This window comes from Entelurus aequoreus, linkage group LG18 (genome assembly GCF_033978785.1).
Source record: "Entelurus aequoreus isolate RoL-2023_Sb linkage group LG18, RoL_Eaeq_v1.1, whole genome shotgun sequence".
Lineage (NCBI taxonomy): Eukaryota > Metazoa > Chordata > Actinopteri > Syngnathiformes > Syngnathidae > Entelurus > Entelurus aequoreus.
Window position 1 is genome coordinate 15,498,543 of NC_084748.1, and position 26,161 is coordinate 15,524,703.

The 26,161-nt window shown below is 42.1% G+C and overlaps 1 protein-coding gene across 1 annotated transcript; it reads left to right on the forward strand.

The window, feature by feature from the left end:
• Nucleotides 1-273: 273 nt before the first annotated feature.
• On the forward strand, nt 274-26,105 carry LOC133633852 (E3 ubiquitin-protein ligase RBBP6-like). Its single transcript, XM_062026597.1, has 20 exons — nt 274-1,395; nt 10,930-11,029; nt 11,110-11,149; nt 12,617-12,658; nt 12,789-12,877; nt 12,977-13,073; nt 13,157-13,299; nt 13,387-13,559; nt 17,923-18,026; nt 18,116-18,522; nt 18,607-18,667; nt 18,754-18,811; nt 18,886-18,937; nt 19,010-19,345; nt 21,225-21,320; nt 21,427-23,011; nt 23,101-24,080; nt 24,156-24,223; nt 24,314-24,398; nt 24,474-26,105. The coding sequence occupies exons 1-20, from the start codon at nt 1,230-1,232 to the stop codon at nt 25,507-25,509; spliced, it is 5,718 nt and encodes a 1,905-aa protein (XP_061882581.1). The 5' UTR covers nt 274-1,229; the 3' UTR covers nt 25,510-26,105.
• Nucleotides 26,106-26,161: the final 56 nt, after the last annotated feature.

Below are 26,161 nucleotides of genomic sequence, written 5' to 3' on the forward strand. Positions count from 1 at the left end.
CAATAGTGTGTGAATGTTGTCTGTCTATCTGTGTTGGCCCTGCGATGAGGTGGCGACTTGTCCAGGGTGTACCCCGCCTTCCGCCCGATTGTAGATGAGATAGGCTCCAGCACCCCCCCGCGACCCCGAAGGGAATAAGCGGTAGGGAATGGATGGATGGATTGTTCGAAAATAACGTCAAATTACGCTTGTGAGTCACCAACATTTCGTCTTGGATTCCGTATCAAAAAGTGACGACACAAAAGAACAGACACGTGACGTTCGCGTCCGTCTCATGGGTGATGTGTCGCGACACCGGAAGTGGAAGGCGGCTCCTTCTCTTGATTCTCACCGCGACTCTTCGGCCTCAACCCGAGCATCCGTCCGACGCCATTTTGATGAAACAGCGACGAGAAGGGGAACATCGACGTCCCGCGTGACGCTGTTGGGGATTTTTGCGTCGATAAAATCCATCGAGGACTCATCTTTGACACCGAGGAACACGACTGACGGACCCGAAGAGGAAGCATCTCCCGCTTTGGGTTCGACCGGTGACGGCGGTAGTTAGTTAGCTTAGCACGTTAGCTTTTGGCGCATGTCGGGGCTAACCGTGTAGCGGGCTAATGTCGGTGTGTTACTTTCGCCTCATTTGTCGTTTCCTTGGCCATTCCTTTTTAGCCTAAACGCTGTGGACTCGTTTTCGACTGCCTTCTGCGCCGTTCGGTGGACTTTTTTCGGACGTTTTAACGCAAAACCTACGGACTACTGCGGCTGCTACTGCTAGCTTCTTTTAGCGAGTCGGCGGCCTCGCTTTCCCCCCTCAAGGACTTGCTCATGGCGGCCTTTTTTTGAACGCCACTTTAGTTTAAAGAAGTACTCTTCTCGTATTTCACTCGGACTCTGGTCGCACCCCGCTGCGGGGTTCACTGGACTTTGAGGACTGACAAAAAGGCTCATGGCGCCGTCGACTGGCGCGCCGGCCTTTAATGTCGACGTCTTTGGTTGGGATTGACAAGGACTTTTCCCCGTCACTCGCCCTAAATTTTAACCAAGCCCTTTAATTTGTCCAGTGTTGCAGCCCATTTTCAGCTTTTACGTATTAAAAGTGACCAGGTTTTGGCCTCCTGTGTTGAGTGTTGACGCTGTTTTATTTCGTGACCCAAGCCTGTCTCTCCTCCTCCCTCCTCCTCCTCCTCTCTTGTACCTTATCTAAGTGCTTCTAGGCCTGTTCAAAACAAAACGACAAAAACATGTCGTGTGTTCACTACAAGTTCTCCTCCAAACTGGACTACAACACGGTCACGTTCGATGGGCTCCACATCACCCTCAGTGAGCTCAAGCGGCAGATCATGTCCAGGGAGCGCCTCAAGGCCACAGACTGCGACCTGCAGATCACCAACGCGCAAACTCGGGAAGGTAAGCTGCCATGACTCACCCAAAGATCGTATATTTGCCGTTAAGATGTCTTGTTTACCGACGCGACGCACTGTTAAATACCCCCGCAGCGGCTTTTCAAAGCATTACGTTCGGGCACCACGTTGGTGAACCCAGGTAGCCCGTAAGGACCAGAGGAGTAGCCCACTGACCTGTTCTAAAAATAGCTCAAATAGCAGCACTTACCAGTGAGCTGCCTCTATTTTTTAAATTTTATTTATTTACTAGCAAGCTAGTCTCGCTTTGCTCGACATATTTAATTCTAAGAGAGACATAACTCAAATAGAATTTGAAAATCCAAGAAAATATTTTAAAGACTTGGTCTTCACTAACTGACAAAGAAACAGATAACAGATTTGGTGTCCAGTTCAAAGTGTGACATTATTTATTTAAAAATTTGAGAGTTGACTTTTGTATTTTACATGAGTTATTATTTGTACAAACATGATGCAAAGTAATTCATGATTTGTTAAAAAATGTTAGTGGCTAGCTAGTTAAAATGGGATATTGTGATTTCACAAGACTGTCTTAGAAGTGATCATTTGAAAATGTTCAATTTGAAAAATGTGCACTTAGAGAAAATAAAGTGTTGCATATTGATATTTATCTGTTTCTATATATATTTATTGTGAGAAATCATTAAGATGATCACTGTTTCCACAAAGATAAATATCATTAATTATTAATAATAACATAGAGCTAAAGGTAAATTGAGCAAATTGGCTATTTCTGGCAATGTATTTAAGTGTATCAAACTGGTAGCCCTTCGCATTAATCAGTACCCGAGAAGTAGCTCTTGGTTTCAAAAAGGTTGGTGACCCCTGTGTTAACCCTTCTGTGTACAGCTCTGGTAATGGGTACATTCTCACCCACCTGCACAAATGTACTTAAAAATCTAACAATCAAAATAAATATGACTTTTTTTTGTTTACTAGGGCATGCATATATAATATGCATTAGTTTGACCATTTAAAATCAACGATAATAAAAAGGAGATGCTTGGAAATAGCATAAAAATGCCCCAAAACTTGGAAAAACCCGATTCATAGCGTTACTTTTTGGTGTAACCATCATGAGCGTTCTGTTCAGGTATTTTTTTATTTTTTATTTTGATAAATCATATTTATGTATTACTAAATTTAAATAGGTGTTGATCAATCTTTAAGCTGTGTGTATTTGATTTCAGTTTGCTTTTGACATCTTATTTAGAATTGTAGTTGAAACTTTTACAACCTTGTGTTGTGCTCATGATGGCCTAACCAAACTAGATTTCATTTAATGATCTTATTTTGAATATTTATTCCCTTTTTTACATTTAGTATATTTAAATATTCCTTTGTAAACATTGAATACATTTCAAATATCAATACAATGCAATTGCCTTCATCTTATAGGGTAATGTTTAGTTACACCAAGTCATGAGCGTAACACTAAGCTTCATCACTTTGACTCGTAATATCTCTAATTCTGGTGGTGTTTTATGCTTTTTTCTTTTTGGAACATGTACTATACATATAATACAAAGTCCCATATAAAATTATGTTTCTAGCAATACTTTAATTTTGCCTTTGAAAGTAACACTCCAATGTCCATTAGTGGAGCTGTACACTTTGTGTAATGTTCACATTGTTGTTACTCAGCCAGTGTTTGTGGGTCTGATGGACCCGTTGCATTTTGTGGCCTTTAATGCCTCACAATCAATCACTTTTATGTTAAAATACTGAACAGATGTTTACCTTATCCCAATAAGCATCTGTTTAGTATTTTAACACAAAAGTGTTGTATAGTGAGGCATTAAAAGCCACAAAATGCAACAGGTCCAATCAGACCCACAAACGCTGGCTGAGTAACAACAATATGAACGTTGCACGGAAAATTTCTCTGCCAGTTTCTGCATCCCACAGGGATTCTTTTGTGTGTCTGCACCTGCGGTTCCCACACAAGGTTGCAACATTGTTTGTCAACACTGTCTGCTCTCATTTTCTCGCACATTTGACCCTCTGATGTTCTGTGTACCTACACACTGTCCTCCTCCTGTCTAGGACTGCTGTGTGTGGGTGCATGTGGTACACAGAACATCAATTTCCACACTTCTATTAGCCTCGGGTCCAGTGGACCCGGACATCTTATATGTAATAGAAATGTGTAAGGGGGGGTGTATGGTGTGTGGTAGGGATGTCCCGATCCAGGTTTTTGCACTTCCGAACCGATACCGATACTGACCGATACCGATACTGGCCTATCCGAGCATGTATTAAAGTTTAAAGTTATTTAGCCTACTTAGTTGTCAGAATCATGTTGAAAAGGGTTTTAGTACTCTTGATAACAACTAGCCAGCTGAATTAGGGGAGTTTGAATAATACACCATGGTTGGTAACAAGAAACTGACCTGTTTATTCAAGGATAAACACAAAATAGACAAAATTATACATGACAAACAGAAATGGCATCATTGAACTAGGGCTGGGCGATATGGCCTTTTTTTAATATTGCGATATTTTAAGGCCATATTGCGATACACAATATATATCTCGATATTTTGCCTTAGCCTTGAATGAACACTTGATGCATATAATCACAGCAGTATGATGATTCTGTGTTTTGATTGATTGAGACTTTTATTAGTAGGTTGCACAGTGAAGTACATATTCCGTACAATTGACCACTAAATGGTAACACCCGAATAAGTTTTTCAACTTGTTTAAGTCGGGGTCCACTTAAATTGATTCATGATACAGATATATACTATCAGATATATACTATCATAATTCAGTCATCACACAAGATAATCACATTGAATTATTTACAATCCGGGGTTTGGAGGGGGGCGCCGGATGTAAGTGTCAAAAAGACAGCCAAAAGAGTTTGATATGAGAATAAATCTAAAGTTAAAATATAGGGTAGAAATGCACCCATTTGTAGGAAATGTAGTCTTGATTTTCAAAATTTTCTTTTAAGGCTTGCATGTCTACATTAAAACATTCTTCTTATTACTGCATTAATATATGCTACTTTTAAACTTTTATGCAGAGAAGGAAATCACAACTAAAAAAATCACAAATTTTTTCATACGGTGTTGTGGAAATTTTTGTCTCGGCATTTTGATGGTGTGGGCGTTTGGCACCAAATGGAGATAAGCGTCTCGACAGACGTTACAATATTTGAACAATGATGACGAAAACTGTTTTCTCTGTCGTGTCCGTGTGTCGAAAATTGTTATGCGCTTATTTTTTAATTTGATTTTGTGCGTGGCATATAATTGGTATGCGCAGAGGACGCTTGAGCAGTGCGCAATTGCACAGGCGCGCACCTTAGAGGGAACGTTGCTCGCACGGCTGCGCTAGCATCTCAGCTAACGTTAGCCATGCTGCTGCCTCTCTGCTCAGGGAGGGCGTATATGTATGTGACGTATGACGTGACAGTATGTGACGTGTGGTAATAAGGTGCCCTTGCTGTCTGTGAGAAGGAGACACAGAAAAGAGTGAGAAGAGCCTGTCGTGTAATGCCAGCAGCTAAAAGCAACTGCGTGAGAATCCACAGACCTGTGGATGTGTTGAAGGTGTGCTGGAAAATGCGGAACGGAAATTAGGGGTGCGCGCATGTGTTACGTACTTGCGCAATGACGTATGTGAAGCTGTAAGGGGGCAGGATATACTGTGTAAAATACATTGGAAAGTTGGCACCCACTAGGCATCTGTGTAAATGTCACAAACAGACCTTTTAACAATAAAGAAAACAAATTACTACAGATCAACTTGCAATAAATACTATCATAAGTAATATTGTATTTTAGGCTGTAACAGAAAATATTTACAGTTCATTAAATTGCCTGAAATTAAAAATAAATCAAGTTTTTTTAATTACCGGGTAATAATGAAGTAAGTGATCAGCAACATTAACTTAGGACTCAAGACACTTCAACCTTCAAAACAAATATAAAGACAATTTGTGCTGATTTTTTTTTGTATATAAATAAAACTGAGGCAGTCAGGATTAATGGCTACAATGAGCACGTTTCGCGATGCCCAGCTTCTCAAAGCAGGTTTGAAGCATGATACTGATGAAGCATATTCCCCATGGGTCATAACACCCCCTGCCCCCATGGAGGCCCATCCCACTGTACGGGAGATAATAATCTAAATGGATGTGCCTCATACACTCCTGATCTAAAGCCTAAAAAGTGGGAAAATTACAAGTAGAGCAGAACAAAAGTATGTTGACAACCTTTCCAAAGCTTGGATTCTGCTACTGCTTTGTCACGTAGCAGCTTTTTTATAGCTGTGGTTTGAAAGTTTGACGTACGCTTCTTTGTCAAAACACCAGGGGCAGTGTTCACCGGAGAGTGAAAACTCTGAACAGCCATGTCACTTGACTATTAGTAGCAAGTGTGTATTTTTTGGTACCGGATTGGAATAATCACAAATAAGGAAGCAACACCAACCAAAAGTTTGTAATAATATTTCCTCCTCAAAGTCTTGCACGCTAATAAGAGTGTCAGTTTGAAATTAACATGCTTTACTTACCATCGCCGCTAGACCAATACCACTCAGACAAGTGAAAAATGTAAGTAATATGATGAACATACAGATGCTTTGAAGCAAATAACGTCCATTGGCTCCTGATTTCTGCAGTTCGCATCACGTAGTGCCACGGCGACTATTTCCATTTTCTACTACCTTCGATACGGCACCAAGTTCCAGGTCCGAGGGGGGGGACTATTTCCTTTTGGCATGGTTAAATTAATTCCTTTTCCGGTTGACCTATGACGTCACCCTAGCCATTTGCTGATCTTTACAACTCGTTTTAACTGATGTCCGCTGTAATATTGGCACATATCAAATATTACCTCTCTAATGTCTCTGCTGATGTGCTACGAACATGACACTAGTACTAAGAATGTATCTGGGCGGATGCAGGTCGCATGCAATGAAAAGACCGGTGGAAGTTTTTCTGAAGGAATTTTTGGACGAAAATCACCGAAACAAAGGTTTTGAGTGTCTTAAAAGTTCATCCAAAAGGCTCTGTGGCTAGATTAAAGTAGTTTTTAAATCCAAAGGAAAAGAGCATTCATGCCTGACTGATATCCAGAGGAAGGTTGCTATTGTTCTAGGCTATCTTGCCACTTGTGCGGAAAGTGAATCAGTTGTCTTGCACAAATGCAGCGTGAAGAGGTTTGTGCACGCTTTATTTGCCTTTAATATACCTGCCTCATTATCTTTCATCTCATTCGTATTTTGTTCGGGAGTCAGAATTAAGCCGACATTCTACAATTCCTTAGCCACAATCTTCATTTCTTGTTTTCTACCATCGATGCACCTCAAAAAATGTTGTTCTTTTAATTTGTGAAGCAAATAGACAGTCTCCTCTTCATTACAATTGTTGCTATGTTTTTATTGAACAATATCTGCTTCCAGGTTGTATTCGTTTATCTGTGTTACAAGCAGGCTAGGGATGTAATATGAGCATTTCATATCATAATAATATGAGAATTTCATATAAAAATGATCACGGTTATCATTATTATGGTGTTGTTGAATGTGCTCAAAAAGTACATGTACACACTGAAATCTTTTAATCAGGTTTTCTTTAAAAAAATAAATGAAATAGACACTATACTTTCTTGGCAGAAAAAACATTAAATATTTGTTCTGGCTACTTAAAAGCCATATTTTCATTTGAATGTTTAAATATGTTTGTTCTTTAGTTTTAACTTTTAAATGTTTCTTTTTTTACTCTTCCAGTGTATGTGACATCAAGCGAGTTCACTAACTGCTAGGTATATACACTACCGTTCAAAAATTTGGGGTCACCCAAACAATTTTGTAGGATAGCCTTCATTTCTAAGAACAAGAATAGACTGTCGAGTTTCAGAGGAAATTTCTCTTTTTCTGGCCATTTTGAGCGTTTAATTGACCCCACAAATGTGATGCTCCAGAAACTCAATCTGCTCAAAGGAAGGTCAGTTTTGTAGCTTCTGTAACGAGCTAAACTGTTTTCAGATGTGTGAACATGATTGCTCAAGGGTTTTCTAATCATCAATTAGCCTTCTGAGCCAATGAGCAAACACATTGTACCATTAGAACACTGGAGTGATAGTTTCTGGAAATGGGCCTCTATACACCTATGTAGATATTGCACCAAAAACCAGACATTTGCAGCTAGAATAGTCATTTACCACATTAGCAATGTATAGAGTGTATTTCTTTAAAGTTAAGACTAATTTAAAGTTATCTTCATTGAAAAGTACAGTGCTTTTCCTTAAAAAATAAGGACATTTCAATGTGACCCCAAACTTTTGAACGGTAGTGTATACCGTAATTTCCGGACTATAAGCCGCACCTGACTATAAGCCGCACCAGCTAAATTTAGGGGAAAATACAGATTGCTCCATATATAAGCCGCACCCGACTATAAGCCGCAGGGTTTTGATGTGTAATTACCGTAGTATATAGGAGTTCCTGCTACCACGGAGGGGATTGTCGGGACAGAGATGACTGTTTGGGAACGCAAAGCGTCCCATTTATTAACAATAAATCTTTCAATCATTCAATCAAACTTTCACATCTTTGACATGGCGAACAGCATTCATGCAGAGTACAAATAATACAACGGTGCAAAGTAATACAAAGTGCTCGCCTGTACATTATCAAAATAACCAGCCTACTGGTATATGAAAAGTCAGTCTTTAATCATTGTGTCATCGTCTTCCTCCTGCGTACTAAAACCACCGAAATCCTCTTCGTCGGTGTCGGAGAAGAACAGGCCGTAAATAAGCCGCACCCTTGTATAAGCCGCAGGGACCAGAACGAGGGGGAAAAGTAGCGGCTTATAGTCCGGAAATGACGGTATATATCAATCATTTGATCCTAAGAACAAGTTCAATGTGCCTAATTGAATATCTTTGTTGGTCAGATAGTAATGTGTTTATACAAGTTTAGATTGGTGTATGTAGTTTATTAATGGGGAAAGACGTCAATGTCTCCCATAAACATGGCGGGGGGTGTATATTGTAGCGTCCCGGAAGAGTAAGTGCTGCAAGGGGTTCTGGGTATTTGTTCTGTTGTGTTTATGTTGTGTTACGGTGCGAAATGTGTTTGTCATTTATGTTTGGTGTGGGTTCACAGTGTGGCGCATATTTGTAACCGTGTTAAAGTTGTTTATACGGCCACCCTCAGTGTGACCTGTATGGCTGTTGACCAAGTATGCCTTGCATTCACTTGTGTGTGAAAAGCTGTAGGTATTATGTGATTGGGCCGGCACGCAAAGGCAATGCCTTTAAGGTTTATTGGCGCTCTGTACTTCTCCCTACGTCCGTGTACCACTCCATAAAGCGGCGTTTTAAAAAGTCATAAATTGGCAAGTAGATCAATAGGTCAGGAGAGACAATAATATCCATACAATGCGGCCGCTGACCAGCAACACTTTCAGCCATAGATATGAATGAGTAGATAGATGACACATGTGTTTGAGTCACAAGTTTATGGCCATTTTAGCCAAAGTGTTGGTGCATTGTGTGGTTTCAGGAGGGGGAAAAAAATATTAAGGTCGACAAGTAGGGTCGTTTATTTTATCACTTAGCAGCAGTGGCGGGTCGTTTATTTCACATCTAGACCTTCCGTAATGTTCTTCTTAGTCCGACTTTAAGAATTCCCTTTTATAATACTGCAATTTATGTCACCACATGACAAGGGATGAAGAATTTGAGCACTATTAGGCACTGAATCACCTTAAAAGTGTAGCAAACCGGCTATTTTCCAGCGCATTTAAAAATCAATTAACCAGCATCAGCCGTTAAAACGTCTTTACGTGGTACTGTCAAAATGAAAATATTATAAAGACATAAACGTGATAAAATAAAATATTTAAACTCAATTTTTCAGCGCCCATCAGAAGCCAGAGGTACCGCTCAAAGTTGGTTGATTTTAAGGGGCAGACAAACCATTTCACTGGCTTGGACAGGTTAGCTAGCTTGGGGGTCGGCGGACCTCATATCACAAGAGCTAGTAGCTTCTCTTGAAACATTCTTCTTGAAAATGGCCTTGCATGTATATACCTGCGACCTAATCAATGTTTTGCTCTCCTTCGGCCATTGTAAGTAAAAAAAAAAGAGAAACGAGTCAGTTTTTGGGACTTACGCAGATCCCAAATACACAACAGCAAGTACCAGAAAAGTTGGTTCTGCGTAATAGGGCCCCTTTAAGTGTGGCCCTAATCCTCCTTTCAAGTGTTAAAAATTATTTATAAAGATTTGAAAAAGTTAAACCGCAAAGATGCCAACCCTCCAGATTTCCAGGTATGCGACGGAGGTACAAAATCCGCTCATAACCTATTGAGCTATTTTGCTAACCAATAGACAGTGAATCTGGCACATCGAAGTATAGATTAAATTGCTATGTCCGTGCATTTTTGTTTTTTGTTGCGTACAAACAGTCTGCAAGAGGGTTCATTCTTTGCAGAATAAAAAAAAAATAAGAGTCATTTAGCCACTCTTTGTCTGTCGGTTGAGCGGGACTGCTAGTATACACACACAGAGAAATTCAGGCTTGTAATGTAGTAGAAATTATTCCTATCTCCTCCAAAATAGAATCACTTCTTACTTATATGTCGCTTTGGACATTTCCTGAAAGTTTTTATCAAAATCCGCCCAGAACTTTTTGAGGTATCGTATTTTTCGGACTAAGTCGCAGTTTTTTTCATAGTTTGGCCGGGGTTGCGACTTATACTCAGGAGCGACTTATGTGTGAAATTATTAACACATTACCGTAAAATATCAAATAATGTTATTTAGCTCATTCACGTAAGAGACTAGACGTATAAGATTTCATGGGATTTAGCGATTAGGAGTGACAGATTGTTTGGTAAACGTATAGCATGTTCTATATGTTATAGTTATTTGAATGACTCTTACCATAATATGTTACGGTAACATACCAGGCACGTTCTCAGTTGGTTATTTATGCGTCATATAACGTACACTTATTCAGCCTGTTGTTCACTATTCTTTATTTATTTTAAATTGCCTTTTAAATGTCTATTCTTAGTGTTGGGTTTTATCAAATAAATTTCCCCAAAAAATGCGACTTATACTCCAGTGCGACTTATGTTTTTTTCCTTCTGTATTATGCATTTTCGGCCGGTGCGACTTATACTCCGAAAAATACGGTATTTTGCGAAGTGAAAGAAAAACAAATACATATCCTCCTAGCACAGGTAGCTATTAGCTTCCCATAATATGCAGACTGCGATTACACTCTCGCAGTGGTCTCCAAGTTGCGGCCTGTATAGTTCACTAATTTTTCCAATTTATCAAGAAAATGTAAGCAAGTCTATTCCTGATGTCGTCCTCCTTCCTTGTTACATTCTGAATCGGCTGTCACTGCATTAGTGGAAGATTTTTGTCAGAGATTTTGTACATTAATTCAGGTCTCCGTAATGTATCGTTCATCATAACAACTAAATAAAAAAAGTATATTTTTGATAGATGAATTCATGATTTGTGTGTTTTTTTTCCCACAGAATACACGGACGATGAAGTCCACATCCCCAAACACTCGTCTGTGATTGTCCGACGGACTCCCATCGGCGGAGTCAAACCCGCTGGCAGGACGTTCATTGTGTACGTATTAAACTATTTGAAACGCTCAGTCATGATGGTGTGTTTGTTTTAACTCTCCCGTCTTGCGTCCTTTCTCACAGAGATCGTTCTGACACTTCTGTGGTGGGATCGTCGAGACCCGTATGTAAACAAACCCAAAAAGCAACACTCACTCCTCCTCTCTCCTCCCCCTTCTTTCTACTTTAATCGCCCCAAACTTCTCATGACGACATTCTGTCGACGATTGAATAATCATCACTTTGTATTTATGTGTTAACATCTGTGCTGAAAGTTCTGTGTTCTTTGCTGTCTTTTTAAGGGGGGGATTTAAATGATTAAACAGTCCATGGGGTTTTATTTGTTTGTTTTTTTCTACATCTGCCTTACTTTAATAAGATGAGAAATACCAGAGTAGCTGCCATTTTTAAAATGTTATGCTGATTTTAATTGCTGAACAAGTGGGTATTATTCATGACTGTGTGTTTCACATTGAAATGGATTTTGTAGCCCGCTTCCGTCCGGGCAAATGTACTTATTGCAATATGGGGAAAGCAACAACTACTGTCATTATGATTATAATGTCATATATTGTATTTTCTGTGAAAATATTTTGATGTGGTTTAAGAAACCAATGAAGTGAAGCATGGCTGGGATTGAATGTAATGTGAATGGAAAAGGTATCTTCAGTCATTTATGTTTGAATTTTTTATGTAGCATATACCCTGCTAAGAATTTGAATACAGCATTGTGTTTCAGTAACATTTGCTACTGTGAGTTGTTGTTCTAATGTACATTTTCACCATGACGATGTCTGTTTTACACCCAGTATGGATTACACATAACCCTTAATCTTTCAATTGTGGTGCATTTAATACATCATTCTGAAATACAAAGTATATAGTACAGGGAGTTGAGTATAGGCTCATGACGCTGACTTATTTTCAGCAACCATTAAGCATTTCTTTGATTATTAAATTATTGAGATCCTTGGACAGTTGCTGGTGTAGTGTCCTGTAAGATGCAGAGAGTCAATAAAGGTTTTCAGTGGTTCTGTGTCAGAGCCGCTTGCACCACATCCCTGTGTGTTCCCTCTACAGCATTCCCAGCCTGCCCACGTATTTCAAAGACATGAGGGTCCTGCATTTGCATGAAAATGTACCCTCCCGCTGGCTAATATTGTGTTAAAATCTGCATTTTGCCCCTGCATAGCTGTATGGAAGCAGCATTCACAATGTAAAGGCCATCCACTCTGTCCTTACAAGGATGCGCAGGTGGCAAAACATTTGACTCTTCAAAGCCTGGGTGTTACTCAGGTTTTTTTTATAACATACGTTTGTTCAATGTTAATAATCCAATGCAACCTCACCTTAAGTGCTACTTTGCAATGGGATAAAAAGGTGACATAATTTAGCAATCTTCATAAAGAAGACAAGATTAAAGTTGAGATGCTGTAGATTATTCATATTTTTTTAAAGTCACCCAATCAATAGCTTGCTTCTGAGGATTTGCGCGGGACCGGACAGACGCTAGGGACAATCTGGGCTCGTCCTTGTATGCAAACAAGATCATGTTAACGCCTTGAATGTCTGTACTCTGATTCTCCTGCAGACCGACTCCTCTCCTTCTATGTCTCTCGCCCAACTCACCAAGGTACGGCTTTCATTACGCCGCTACCGGTTTTAGACTATCAAACACGTTGGAAGACACTTCACTGTCTTGTTAACATACACGTTTTTTTCTTTTTCTTCCCAACCCCTTCGACGTGTTTTATTTTCTTTAGACCGCTAATCTGGTTGACGCAAATGCATCCGAGGTGGACAAGATTAAAGCTATGATCTCCCAGTCAAACCACGACTATGACCCCATTCAGTTAGTATCCGCTCGTTATTGTGCTTCAGAGAGTTCGCTCGGGCTAAAACAAGTGTGACTCCATGGGGCGCTCTTCATTGTTGCTAATTGTCTTTGTAGTTACTCCAAAAAAGCGATCGGACCGCCACCTGCTAACTACACCTGTTACCGTTGCGGAAAGACTGGCCACTACATTCGCCAATGCCCCATGCTGTTGGTAAATATAATGAGGCTTTTTTCTGCCAAACGGCTGCTTAATTTAGTTCTGTGGCTGACAACTTCTCGTTCTCCCCTGCTCAGATCCAAGATAAGAGCGTGGAAGGTCCCAAACCAGTGAGAACGAGTAAGGGGATTCCTCAGAGCTTCATGGTGAAAGCAGAGCCTGGCACCAAAGGAGCCATGTTGACCAGCACCGGTGAATACGCCATACCGGCCATAGATGCGTACGTCTATGCACAATTTCTGGCAGGAAGACACCAATCATTAGTTTGCTGCTGTGGCCCTCAAGCAGTGATCTTATCTTGCAACAGAGAGGCGTACGCTCAAGGGAAGAAGGAGCGTCCGCCGTTTGTCCCACATGATCAGTCTTCCTCTGAGGACGATTCCGACCCCATCCCTGATGAGCTTCTGTGTCCCATCTGTAATGACCTGATGACGGACGCTGTGGTTATTCCTTGCTGCGGAAATAGCTACTGCGATGAGTGTGAGTATCAATCCTATTATGGATACCTTAGACTAGTGTTTCTTAACCAAAGAGCCAGGGCCCATTGTTCAGAGACGTGTATGAAGAGAGTATGGCCAACTAAACAGGCGCCATTTTTGCTCCCAAAGACGTGTGCGGCTCTGCCCGGATGCATATAATTGCTGTCGTTTAGACGTTAGTTTTTTTTCTAACAAAATAATATGTCTATATATAGTTCTAAACATAATTAACTTACAATAAAACATGCTTTTATTTTGTGAAAGTATCATCCTGCAGTGTTTAGTCACCAGCAGGCACTCTAACCCGCACCCGACAGCGCAACAAATGTAAAACAAAAAGCACAGAACGACAGAAAAAAGTAACTTTCTACCCTCATTCTGCCAAACTCTTCATTATATTAGGACCAACAAACGCGTAGAAATCATGACTTCTGTGTGAAGTATGTCAACTGCAATGTATTGTTTGTAATCACTGAACGTGCTGTGTCTGTGCTTTTAGGTTCAGACAAACCTTGATCTACTATCGTCTTATTATTACAACCAACATTTGGTTTCTTTTACTCCTACAATGTTTACTCTATTTGTATTTGTGTTCGACTTTCTCTTCTGCGGTTACCAAAAGGCAATATCTTAGTTATTCTGAGATTCATATATAGTGTTTTTGTCAAACCATCTCTCTGTTCTCTCGAACAGAACTGTGTGTGTGTTTAACTTGCACAAGACACTTGTTATTGGCTCTGCAGTGTAAATGGCGAACATGTGGGCCATACTCTTCTCTATGCACAACTCTGTATCAAGTCTAGATGTAAAGTCATAGAGAAGGTTTTTAAGCGCAAAAATTATGACTAAACTGGTGAAGCTGTTTTTTCATTTGCACTTAGATTTTATCGACAGTTAAATTAAACACATTTATTATGATTTATTATTTTGCTCGACTTTATTTTAACATAGTATTTATTTGTATGTAAATGTATCAGTTGTTGCGTCCCTTATTTTGCAGTATATGTGATTGACATTTATTTTTGTAATTAGCCTGACCTCAGCCATGATATTATTCATCTTTATGATTAACACATGCTTTTATATCATTTGAAAAGGTTTATCCTATCAAACTGAGTTTGATATCATTGAGTAATATTTAAATCAAGAGTAATATAATTGGGTATTATTTGTGTGTGTCCCTCTGTAGCAGAAAAGCTGGGCCCCGAGCTCAGAAAGGTTTAAAAGCCATGCCTTAAACGCTGTAACTGTTGGCTAGGCATAATAATGTAACAATATGAAAATTTTATCACGGTTATTGTGACAAATTATCACTATCAATTTTGCGGTGTTGTTCAATGTGCTCAAAAAGGACTTAGACTTAGACTTCCTTGTTATTTGAACTTTACAGTACAGATAAGAATGACATTTGTTGCATTAGCTCATGGTAGTGCAGGATAAAAATACTTACAATAAGATACTTCTACAAACACTGAAATGTTAAAGGTTAAAGTCCCAACGATAGTCTCACACACACACAAACACACGCACACACACACACTAGGTGTGGTGAAATTATCCTTTGCATTTGACCCATCCCCATGTTCACCCCCTGGGAGGTGAGGGGAGCAGTGGGGGCCAAGCTCCGGAATCATTTGGTGATTTAACCACCAATTCCAACCCTTGATGCTGAGTGCCAAGCAGGGAGGCAATGGGTCCCATTTTTATAGTCTTTGGTTACGACTCGGCTGAGGTTTGAACTCACGACCTTCCAGTCTCAGGGCGGACACTCTAACCACAAGGCCACTGAGCAGGTGTTTTTATAATAAAACCTTTCTTGTACATGTTAAATTATTTATTATTTTTGTATTATTTATTAAAATTGTATTTAAACAGCTGAAATAAATAGACCCACTGTTAGAAAGCCCACTATTTTGCATGTTTTGTGCTTCTTATGCTTCACTGATGGCCAACATCTCCCAGCCTCCTGCTGTTTTCAGTGGGACCCCTATAGTGACCCCTGCCCCCCAAGTTCAAGCCCCGCCTGTCTTGCCTGTTCCTGCTGCTCTCACCGCCACCTCCACAACCACCTCCACTCCGACTCCCACAGGCATTCAGTGGTCCTTGAACGCACCGTAAAACTCCCTCTGTCATATTCTTCCGTGCACATAACGATCGCTATGTTCTAAGTAAGCACAGCTTATAGGTTCGATGTGCACATTTAAATCTGAATTACTTAGACAGCAATGTGTTCATGTAAATTTTGACTGGTTGATTAGTATGTTGTTTCTCAATGGGGAAATACGTTAATGTCCTTTGTATACATGTTAACGTTTAAGCTGGCGAGCTAGCCCCAGTTTGCCTGTGAGTAAGGCTGCAGCTAACGATTATTTTTCTATCGATTAATCTATAGATTATTTTTTTCGATTAATCGGTTAATCTACAGATTATTTTTTCGATTCATCTATAGATTATTTTTCCTTTTACCGATTATTTTTTATTTTATTTTATTTAAAATGAAGATGAAAAAATAAAAGTAGGCCAGTTTTTTCAAAAGGCATGGCTTTTATTTACAAAAAAAAAAGTATGGCCACTCAGTCAACATTGACAACAACATGACAAAATATTCTGTAACAATGTAAACATTTAAAACTTTTAACATTTAACAAAATTAAAAGTAGCTTATTTGCTTTTTAATGTGCAAATATAAAAGTAAACATCCAGTGCAAATCTTAATATTCTGCAATAGTATAAGCATTTCAAAAGTAAAAGTATTGCTTATTTTGCTTTAAAATGTGCAAAAATAAAGATAAACATCCAATACAAAAAAGTGCAAAACGAAATATTCTGTAACAACAGTGTAAACATTTCAACAAAAGTGAAAGTATTGCTTATTTGCTAAAATGTGCAAAAATAAAGATAAACATCCAATACAAAAAAGTGCCAATCTAAATATTCTGGAGCACTGTAAACATTAAGTATTGCTTTTAAAATGTGCAAAATAAACATCCAGTCCAACACAGTACACAAGAACCAATTCTACTCATTCCAGTGAGTGACTAACAGTTGTAATGAAGAAAGGTTAGCATGTCTACTTGCTTTGCTTCTTTTCTTGTTTACAATATTCCCAGCAGCTGAAAATAGGCGCTCAGAAGGGGTCGATGTGGCTGGAACTGAGAGCTAATTAGCCTTCACCTCAAACCAGGACTGCGAGCGAGCTGAGCTGCAGTTTATGTTTCTAGTAGGTCAACGGGCTCATAGTGATGTTACTAGTAGTTGACTGGGAGGTGTTTATTATCATTTGGGGAGAGTCCGCTGCCTGATGCTCACCTGCTAAACACCTATCTGCTCCACGCTGAAGCGCTGACTACATGCGCTCTGAATACGCACTGCTGATTGGCTGATAATGCTTCGTGTGTACCAATCAGATGGTTGTGTGGGTGGGACAATGCTGCGTGTGTACCAATCAGATGGTTGTATGGGTGGGACAATGCTGCGTGCTGAGACAGAGGCAGAGAAGCAAAGCAACTTGTTAAGACTATAGCAGCTAAAGTTAGCTTTATCTTAGAAACTCGTTCGGTACACCCCCGTACCGAACCGAAATCCCCGTACCGAAACGGTTCAATACAAAACACATACCGTTACACCCCTAGCAGATACAAATGACACATTCATGTTTTTGTGTAATGATGACAACGTATGCTAACGCGGACGATTGACTAGTTGATGGTTGATGGTTTTCTTTTCAAATGTTCGTTCATAGCCATTGTGCTGCTATGATAGGCCATTTCCGCTCGACACAGTGTGCATACAACAACATTTTTAGGCTGTGTATTGAAATACTCCCACTTTTGACGACTTTTAGCGTGCGTTTTTCCCCTCGCTCGCACTGTCTGCTTTGCGCTCCGCCATGACGGTAGTGTGACGTAATTATGCGACGCGTCGACGCACAAAAACGGCATCGACGTATTTACATAACCGATGACGTCGACTACGTCGACGCGTCGTTTCAGCCTTACCTGTGAGGTTATCAAAGTGCGGTTATCCTTTACGTTTTTTTGCTCATTTTAATTTAAAAAGGTAAACCTAATAGTCAATGCAATTAAGTATCAGTCATACTCGTTATGGTTGCATACATCTACCGCAAAGATGACGCAGCGAAAAGTGTGTGAGAACTGTAAGTAAAACATCGCTCTCTAAGTATGCTACGTAACAGAATCACTGTTTTGGTAGCAAAGAGGTGCAAACTGTGTAGCTAATTTGCTTTTGTAGACTTCGCACCTTGCAACTAAAGGAGAAGCTGTGGTAAATTGACTTGATGCATTAATTAGAGCTCTTACAGCACATGCGAGTAACCAAAGTGGCTGTTTGCTGACTGATTTCAGGTATCCGGACTACCTTGCTGGACTCTGAGGAGCACATTTGCTACACATGCAAACAGTCCGATGTTTCCCCCGACAATCTCATAGCCAACAAGTTCCTTCGACAGGTAATTTCTTTCATACTCTTTATACATTTCTACAGAAAGTGAACTTAAAATGTGTGTTACTTTTTTTATATGCTTTTTTTGCTGAGTAGGCTGTGAACAACTTTAAAAATGAGACCGGCTATGCAAAACATGGGCGTAAACTGGTCCATCCTTCGGTGCCCCCTCCCCCACGGCTTCACCTAAGCAGGCCTCTCCAGTCCAGACAGCAGGACCCTCTGATGGCCAACATCTCCCAGCCTCCTGCTGTTTTCAGTGGGACCCCTATAGTGACCCCTGCCCCCCAAGTTCAAGCCCCGCCTGTCTTGCCTGTTCCTGCTGCGCTCACCGCCACCTCCACAACCACCTCCACTCCGACTCCCACTCCTCCACCTTCCCCTCCCCTTCCTCATACTGACGTCGCTGAAGAAGGACAAGATGCCTCACCGGCTCCTGCACCTAATGTGGACCATGATTCTCCTCGGGTCTCCACCGGCCAAGGAGAGCCGCCCCCACCCGAGTGAGTTAAAGCTCTAAACTGAGCAACACATTCCAAAATAATTGTGTAATTTTCTTGTAGTGACACAGGTCTTTGTTTTGATAGGGAGATAGACCCCGTCATTGTAATGCCGAGCTCGTCTAAACCGTCAGACCGAGACAGACAGGTGTGTCAGTCTTGAGGATCTGATTTTGAACTGTTCCGTTGTTGGCATTTTTATAAATAACTTTATTTTGACTTTGTCTTGCATAGAGTTACCATATGAAGTTTGAGCCGCCACCTTCTTCAAGGCCTCATCATCATCTACCAAGTAAGAAACACATTCTCTATGGTTAAAGCAATTTTGTGATTTTGATGGCGAATTTGACCAATTTTTTGTCTCAGGCCAGCATTCTCGACCGCCTCAACCCCACAGAGGAGGCAGACACTGGGAAAGGTGAGAGCGTTGGTTATGAAATTTGTTAAAATTAATATTTTAGTCTGACCTATTTGTCACATCTCTTGTCAGGTCCTACAGAAACCGAGGCGACCCGCCTTCTACTCACCACCAGACAATTCCACCTCCTTTACCTGCTCCTCCCATTTATGTGGCCCCATCGCTATACCCACCCCCGCCGCAGCCCTACCCTCCCTTGTACCCATCTGGCCCCGGTCTCCTCCCTCCTCCTACGATGGGTTACCAGCCTCAGCCCATGTATCCCCCTGGACCCCCAGGGGTCAACCCTCCCTGGGGGCCCCCCGGTGGTCAACCTCCTCTTTTTCCCCTGCCCCCGTCCCTCAATCTCAATCCACCCCCTCTCTCAAAGGAGGACTTCTACAAGCAGCGACATCACCGACAAGAGAAGTGAGTGACAGAAACGCTGTTTGAGGAAGTGCTATTGAATGGAATAAATGTGTGTGTTGTGGTCTAAACCACTTTTTCCACTGAGGACCACAAACTCACAAAATCAAAGGTTAAGGGGGTCATACTGGTAGTTTTGACCTTCAAAACAAGTACAATATAAAGATTTTTTTAGCAACAGAAATAGCAACAAGTAAGATAAAATATAGGCCAAATGAGAATAATATCATTTAAATGAGAATAAAAACTAGCATGTTAACAGTGCTAGGCTAACAGTAGCATGCTTACAGTTTACATTAATGAAATACTATAATATCACACTAGGGTGTATATCTGCTAAATCAACTTAAAAAGCTAGCATGGTAATGTTAGCATGCTAAAATGCTAACTAACTTGCGTCAAATACCAAAATATCTTACTGACGTGTGTAATTACTTTAAAATGTTAGCGTTAGAATGCATCAATTACCAAAATGTGACTGATGTGTATACTTACAAAATTAGCTTAAAAAAAGCTAGTGTTAGCATGCTAACAGGTATCATTTGCCAAGTAGCAATATTTGACGCTGACAGACATGTGATTTTTCTGACTATAGTCGGTATTCCGTCTTTTATTATCTCTGTAAAAATATTTTAAAAATATTTTCCGTTTTTCTTTTTTTTTGTCTGACGTGTTAAAATCTTGATCCGTCTCTTTGCCAAACCTGCCAACAACTACGGTTTTCACATGAGTACGGTTTTTGATAATCCAGTGGTAAAAACACGGTTTTCCATTAAAAAAATTATTATTTTAAAAATCGAAGCTTACGTAGGGAAGCAACTCCACTGGCAGGGGACAAAATATACGGGAAAAATCAATGATGATTGGTTGGTTTACTATCATGAGTAACAATTGGCTAAGATTAGAGCAAAACATTATGGACAGACCAATCAGAGGCAAGATAATCGAACCAGGAAGGGAAATCACAACAGATGCGGACATCCCAAATGACGACGAGAGAATCTGACAAGAGAAGAGTGATAATTCAAGCGAGCGATTTATATATTTAAAAAAACTAGTGGAAGAAGGCAGAGGATTTTCTTCTTTTTTTTTTAGCAATGTAGACAACGTCCAGGAAACCCGCAATGCGTCTACTTGGCCACATTTTGGCAAATGTATGCGTCTGGATAAAACAATGCCCAAAACATTCATTTTAGTTGTTTATCATGTAAGCCCAAATAAAAAATACTCTCAACATGGAGGACACGGAATACACATTTAAGAACACGCATATATAGCCTGTCTAAATGATAAATTTAATTATCATTGGTGTTTTAGAAGAAAACAGTAGCTGACATTTTGTTCATTATTTCTACTGTTTACATTTTGACATTGTATAGTTGAATCATTTTGAAACAAACATGACTGCAAGATATTTATTTCATGCTATAAATCACAAATGGCTATTCAGATAAAGGAAGTTAGCTAATAGAATAAACATTGTTTGTACTCTTTATGGTTTTTGCATTTGGAGCAGTTAGAAGTGGAGATTAAGTCAAAGAGACAGAAACTGGCTCCCTTGTCCCACTAACAACCTGGACCTGGCTGGGGACCAGCGCCCCCCAGACTTCTGTCTTATTTTGTCTTTTTCATTAAATTTAAATCACATGCCTGCGCTGACATGACCGTTTAAAAAATTAGCTACTGTCCGTAAATGGCCCCTGGTCCGCACTTTGGACACCCTGGTTTAAACTAAGCTACACGCTAGAGATTGTGTTGTTGATGCAAATATAAATAAAGACGCTTCTATTTGTGTCTCATCAGTAAAACCATATTTTCAAAAAAGAATGAATTGTGTTACAGTACAACTGACATGTTCTGTGTTGGTACCTTTTGTTTACAGTATTACATCTAAACTGGATGAATTCACAAAAGACTTTCACAAAGAGCTTATGAAGTATCGAAATACATCAAAGAGGCAGAGACCTTCGTACTCCAGGTAACTGTGATCACTCTTGCGGTCTCACAAATCCTAAGAGTGTCAAAGTCCTTTGGACATGACATACGTTCTGATTACTTTTATTTCTGCCCTCTTTCCTCACCAGGTCCAGATCGTATAGCCGCTCTCCGTTCAGCCGCTCTTACTCTCGATCGAGATCCAGGTCAAGGTCGAGGTCTTACTCTTACACCCCGAGTCGATCGCGATCCCGTTCACGCTCCCACGGACGGCCATATCCCCGTTCTCCATATTCCCGTCGAAATGGACGCACTTATGCACGCTCACGATCAAGGTCTAATTCCCGGCCAAGGTCTTACGGGTACAGGAGGTCAGGTTCGCCGCGAACGCCGCCTGCCTCCTTCCGCGGCGGAGGCTGGGAGGGGCCCGAAGGGCCCGCGCCATTCAGATCCAGGTCACGTTCTCGCTCACCTGGTGCGTTCCGAAACCGAAGTCCTGGTATACGAAAGCCACCACCACGGGAGTTGCCGCCGTCTGAGCTGAAGGGACTAAGCCCTAATAGTCATGAGCGCTGGGAGCGGGACCGCTATCGGCAGTGGGAGAGGGAGTACAGAGAATGGTACAACAAGTATTACAAAGACTATGAGAGTCAGCATCAGGCAATGCATCACAGAGGCCGTGGCAGCAGGGAAAGGGAAAGGGAACGGGACAGAGTGTCCCCCCTGCACAGGGAATACTCTCCACAAGGAAGAGGGAGGAGAGGTCGAGATGAGAAACCAGCACCATCTCACAATCCTCCATCATCCTCAACGGGCACAAAGACCAGCACCAAAGTCCTCAAGACTAAGAAGGTCAAAAAGAAAAGAGCTGGGGAGGACTCTGAACAATCGCAGCAGTCCATGGATCGAGGCGATGCTACGCCGGTCAGAGATGAACCTATGGACGAAATATTGTCTCCGAGTAAAATGGCTCAGGTGTCTTCAAAGCCACCGTCTGCCACCGCTACCTCTAAGGCTCCAGCCTCTAAAATATCCACTGCATCTGTAAAAACCGCGGTCAAGTCAACATCCAAGACTGACAAGCCCAAGAAAGAGAAGGCTCAAAAGGTAAAACCCAAAGTCAAAGCGGAGGCTTCTAAAGCCAAAAGCGACAAGGTGAGGAAAAAGACTGAAAGTGCAGTCACCAAGAAGAAAGATCCACCTCCTGCGGCTAAAACATCAAAGACCACCAAAGCCAGACCTGAAGATGGCCACAACACAACTGCTCCTAAAAAGGAAAAGGTTAAAAGCTCATCTATGAGACCTACCCTGCAAAAGACAACCCAGCTCTTCTCCCAAGGCGCACTTCTGCCACACCCGTCTCTCCATGAGAGCTTCCGACCTGGCAACGATAATAGAGGACGAAGAGACCTCCAACATGGTGGCGGCCTCCTTCCCCTACCCCATCAAGGACTCTCGTACCTCCACCAACCTCCCTCACCGCTCGACAACAGGCGGAGGTTGGGAGAAGAGGGACGTTCTTTACTTGGTTCTCCGCCTGGAAAACTGAGAAGATTAGATGGGCTTGGGATTGCAGTCGATGTCTTCTCACACCCACATGCTGCTCACCAGCCACCACAGCAGAGACTTTCACACCCATCTGACAGGCCTGGTCTTCTTCCCCTTAATGTGGGCCGCGAGATGATTTGGGCAGACAAGGATCGAGGACTTATCAGACCACTCATGGAGTTACCGGTGAGTATCACAAAGGACCACCACATACTTTACAGTTTTACCCACTGTAGCAAATTGTAATCCAAATTGTGATCTTTGTCCACATCCAGTTCAAGCCTGTGAGCCAGAGAAGCATCCCTCTGAACAGAGATCCTGGAAAACGAGGCAACCCTGAGACCTCATCTTCTGGTGCTGAGAAGACCACAAACAACCTGGATGCCGACAGACCCAGCAGTTCTTCGGAAAGTGACGTCAAAAAGGAACCATCTGCTTCTTCTGACAGAGGAATTTCTAGAGATAAAGCTGGGGAGAAGTTTTCTGTCACTGACAAAGACACTGACCGGAACTCAGGAGTGGACCGAGAGAGGGACAGTACTTCCAAGGGAGACAGAGACCGAGACAGAGCTTCAGGTTCAGATCGAGGTCGAGGAGAAAAAGCATCTAGGTCTGACAGAGATCAAGAAAAAAGTACAGATCGAGGTCGGGAAAGAGCCTCAGGATTCGACCGAGATCGGGAAAAGGTTTCGGGAGCTGACAGAGATCGTGAAAGGACTTCAGGTTTGGATCGAGACAAGACTTCAACTTCCGACCGAGATCGAGACAAGGGTTCAGACCGGGATCGAGAAAAGACACTGGGTTCGGATCGAGATCGGGATAAGGGTTCAGACCGAGATCGGGAAAAGATTTCTGGGTCAGATCGAGATCGGGAAAAGACTTCTGGGGCAGATCGAGATCGAGAAAAGACTTCTGGGTCAGATCGAGATCGGGAAAAGACTTCTGGGTCAGATCGAGATCGTGAAAAGACTTCAAGCTCAGACCGAAATAGAACTGTGGGTTCTGATAAAGAGCGTGACAGAGTCTCAGGCTCAGCCTCACAGAAGGTTTCGGTCTCTGCAGGAAAAGAAGCTGAAGCTAGCGATAAATCGCACAAGATTGAACGCAAGAACTCTGGTGGAAGTGGATCTGGAAGATCCGTTTGCCTTGATAAAATGACAATTGGAGAAAAATCTGCCATCAGCAAGAAGCAAGAGAGGCCTAGCAGTTCCTCCAAGGAGCGAGAAGCCACGGAGAAAGTACCAAAATCTGATCGGTAGGTGATAGGAAGTCTGGTCATGAATGGAAATGATCATACTTTATTCATCAGATTATTTGATCTTCTACCCAGGACTGTTTCCAAAGAGAGAGCAGAGAAGAGCATGTCCTCTTTAAAGAAACCAGATACTGCTCCCAAAGGTGAGTCACATGAGACAATGCCCACATCCACCATTCAGGTCTTTCTTTTTGGGTGCTAGATCATTCCTTTACTCATTTTTTTTTTACCAGGGAAAGAGGGTGAGGCCACAACTGTGAGGACCAAGCTTAAAATCAGTCGCAAGGTTTTATCGAGCCTGTCTGCGAACTCTGCCAGGTGAGACATGTTGCCTCCATGTTCATATTCTTGCAGTAGACTTGGTCTTATTGTTCTCCTCCTCTTCCTCTCTAGGTTAACTCAAGACACAAAACACGTCGGTGAGATAGAGGAGAAGAGCGACTCTCCCGCCAATCCAGAGCAGCCCCCACCAAGCACGGAGAACAACCACGACCCCAGTCCGAAAAATGTTGTGCAAACCGGCCCGCTCGGAGAGGAGCTGCTCATCCAGGCGCCTCCTCGCTCCAAGTGGGAAAGGGAAGACGACGAGGAGGAGGAGGCGGTGACGCAGGAGGAGGATGCCGGCGTACCCAAGGAACCTTCGCCTGTTCCTCAGAAGAGTCAGGCCAAAGAGGGACAGATGGAAGCGCCCAAAGCTGTCAAAAGTGAAGCTCACGAGGTCACCCGAGACGAGAAGAAAGGGTTGGCCAAAGAAGAGAAGAAGAGGGCGCCAAAGGAGGATGGCAAAGGCAGCAAGCTGGCCTCCACTTCTGTTAAACCCACCAAAGTGAAAATTATTCGAGAGGACCGGAAGGGAGGCAAAACAGAAAGGAGCTCGGCTATAAAAGAGGATGGAAGAGGACGAGCAGGACGGGAGGACGTGAAGGGGGGTGCAGGGAAGGACGAGAGGACTGCGTCCACAAAGGAGGAGAGGAGCAGGTCCTCCAAGGACGAGAAGAACGGTGGACGGGAAGAAAATCGAGGCCCAGAGACTAAGAGACAGCGCCTGGGCTCCGACCTAACCCGCGAGACCGACGAGGCCGCCTTCATCCCCGACTACAGCGAGGGAGAGGAGGGCTCCGACTCTGACGAGGACGGGAGCACCCCCCCCTCCGCCAGCCAGCACTCCAACAGCGCAGAGCGGGAAAACCACAGCGACTCTGCCAGTGTGTCGACTGGCGCGGCTGCAGACAAGAAGCAGAAGAAGAAACACAAGAAGCACAAAAAACAGAAGAAGCACAAGAAGCACAAAGTGCAGGAGAAGGAGGGCGAGCACAAGAAGCACAAAAGCAAACATAAGAAGAAGAAACACAAAAAGAGTAAAGACAAAGTCGCTGAGGAAGCCAAAGTGGACAAAGCTCCGGACGAGGACGAGGCGGCGCCGTGTTAACATCCTGTGGATTTCTTTGTCCGCCTCCTAAAAAGCTCATGCACTGACTTCTTCTTGGACTTTGTGAAGATCTGTGGGTGGAAAACCTTCACGCTGCTTTGTGCCAGCAGTCCACGTGATGGAGGACACCAGGACTAACTCAGGGATGTGCAGAACCAAGGATCCATTTGTCGCCCCTGAGGAACCTCCTTCACCTCCGTGTGTAATATGTGTCAATGTACATTTGTCGTCATTGTTCCGTTACATGAATTTAGTTTGCAACTTACAGGACGGTTCAAAGATCACAACGTGCTCGCTACAACCGCTTAATGTGAACTGTAACGGTCGGCCATCGTCTCCATGATTGGGACTTTAATTCAAGAGGTTACGTTGTTTATTTTTTCTTCGTCGGGTTGTCAGTAGTCTTGCACTCAGTCCGACATGCGTGTGATTTCTAGACAAGCTTTATGTTCCTGCTTTGATGCGACACTGGATTCCAACACCGACCGTGTTGAGGCGAAGTGTCGCCACTCGTCTGTCCCTTGCTCTCTGTGAGCGAGTGGAAGATTGTTCTTCCTGATGAGTCCTTTTTTTTTAATTAAAATGTATTGACCTCATAAGAATGTCTGATGTTTTTCTTTCATCACTCTTAACACAACTTGAAAACATCAAA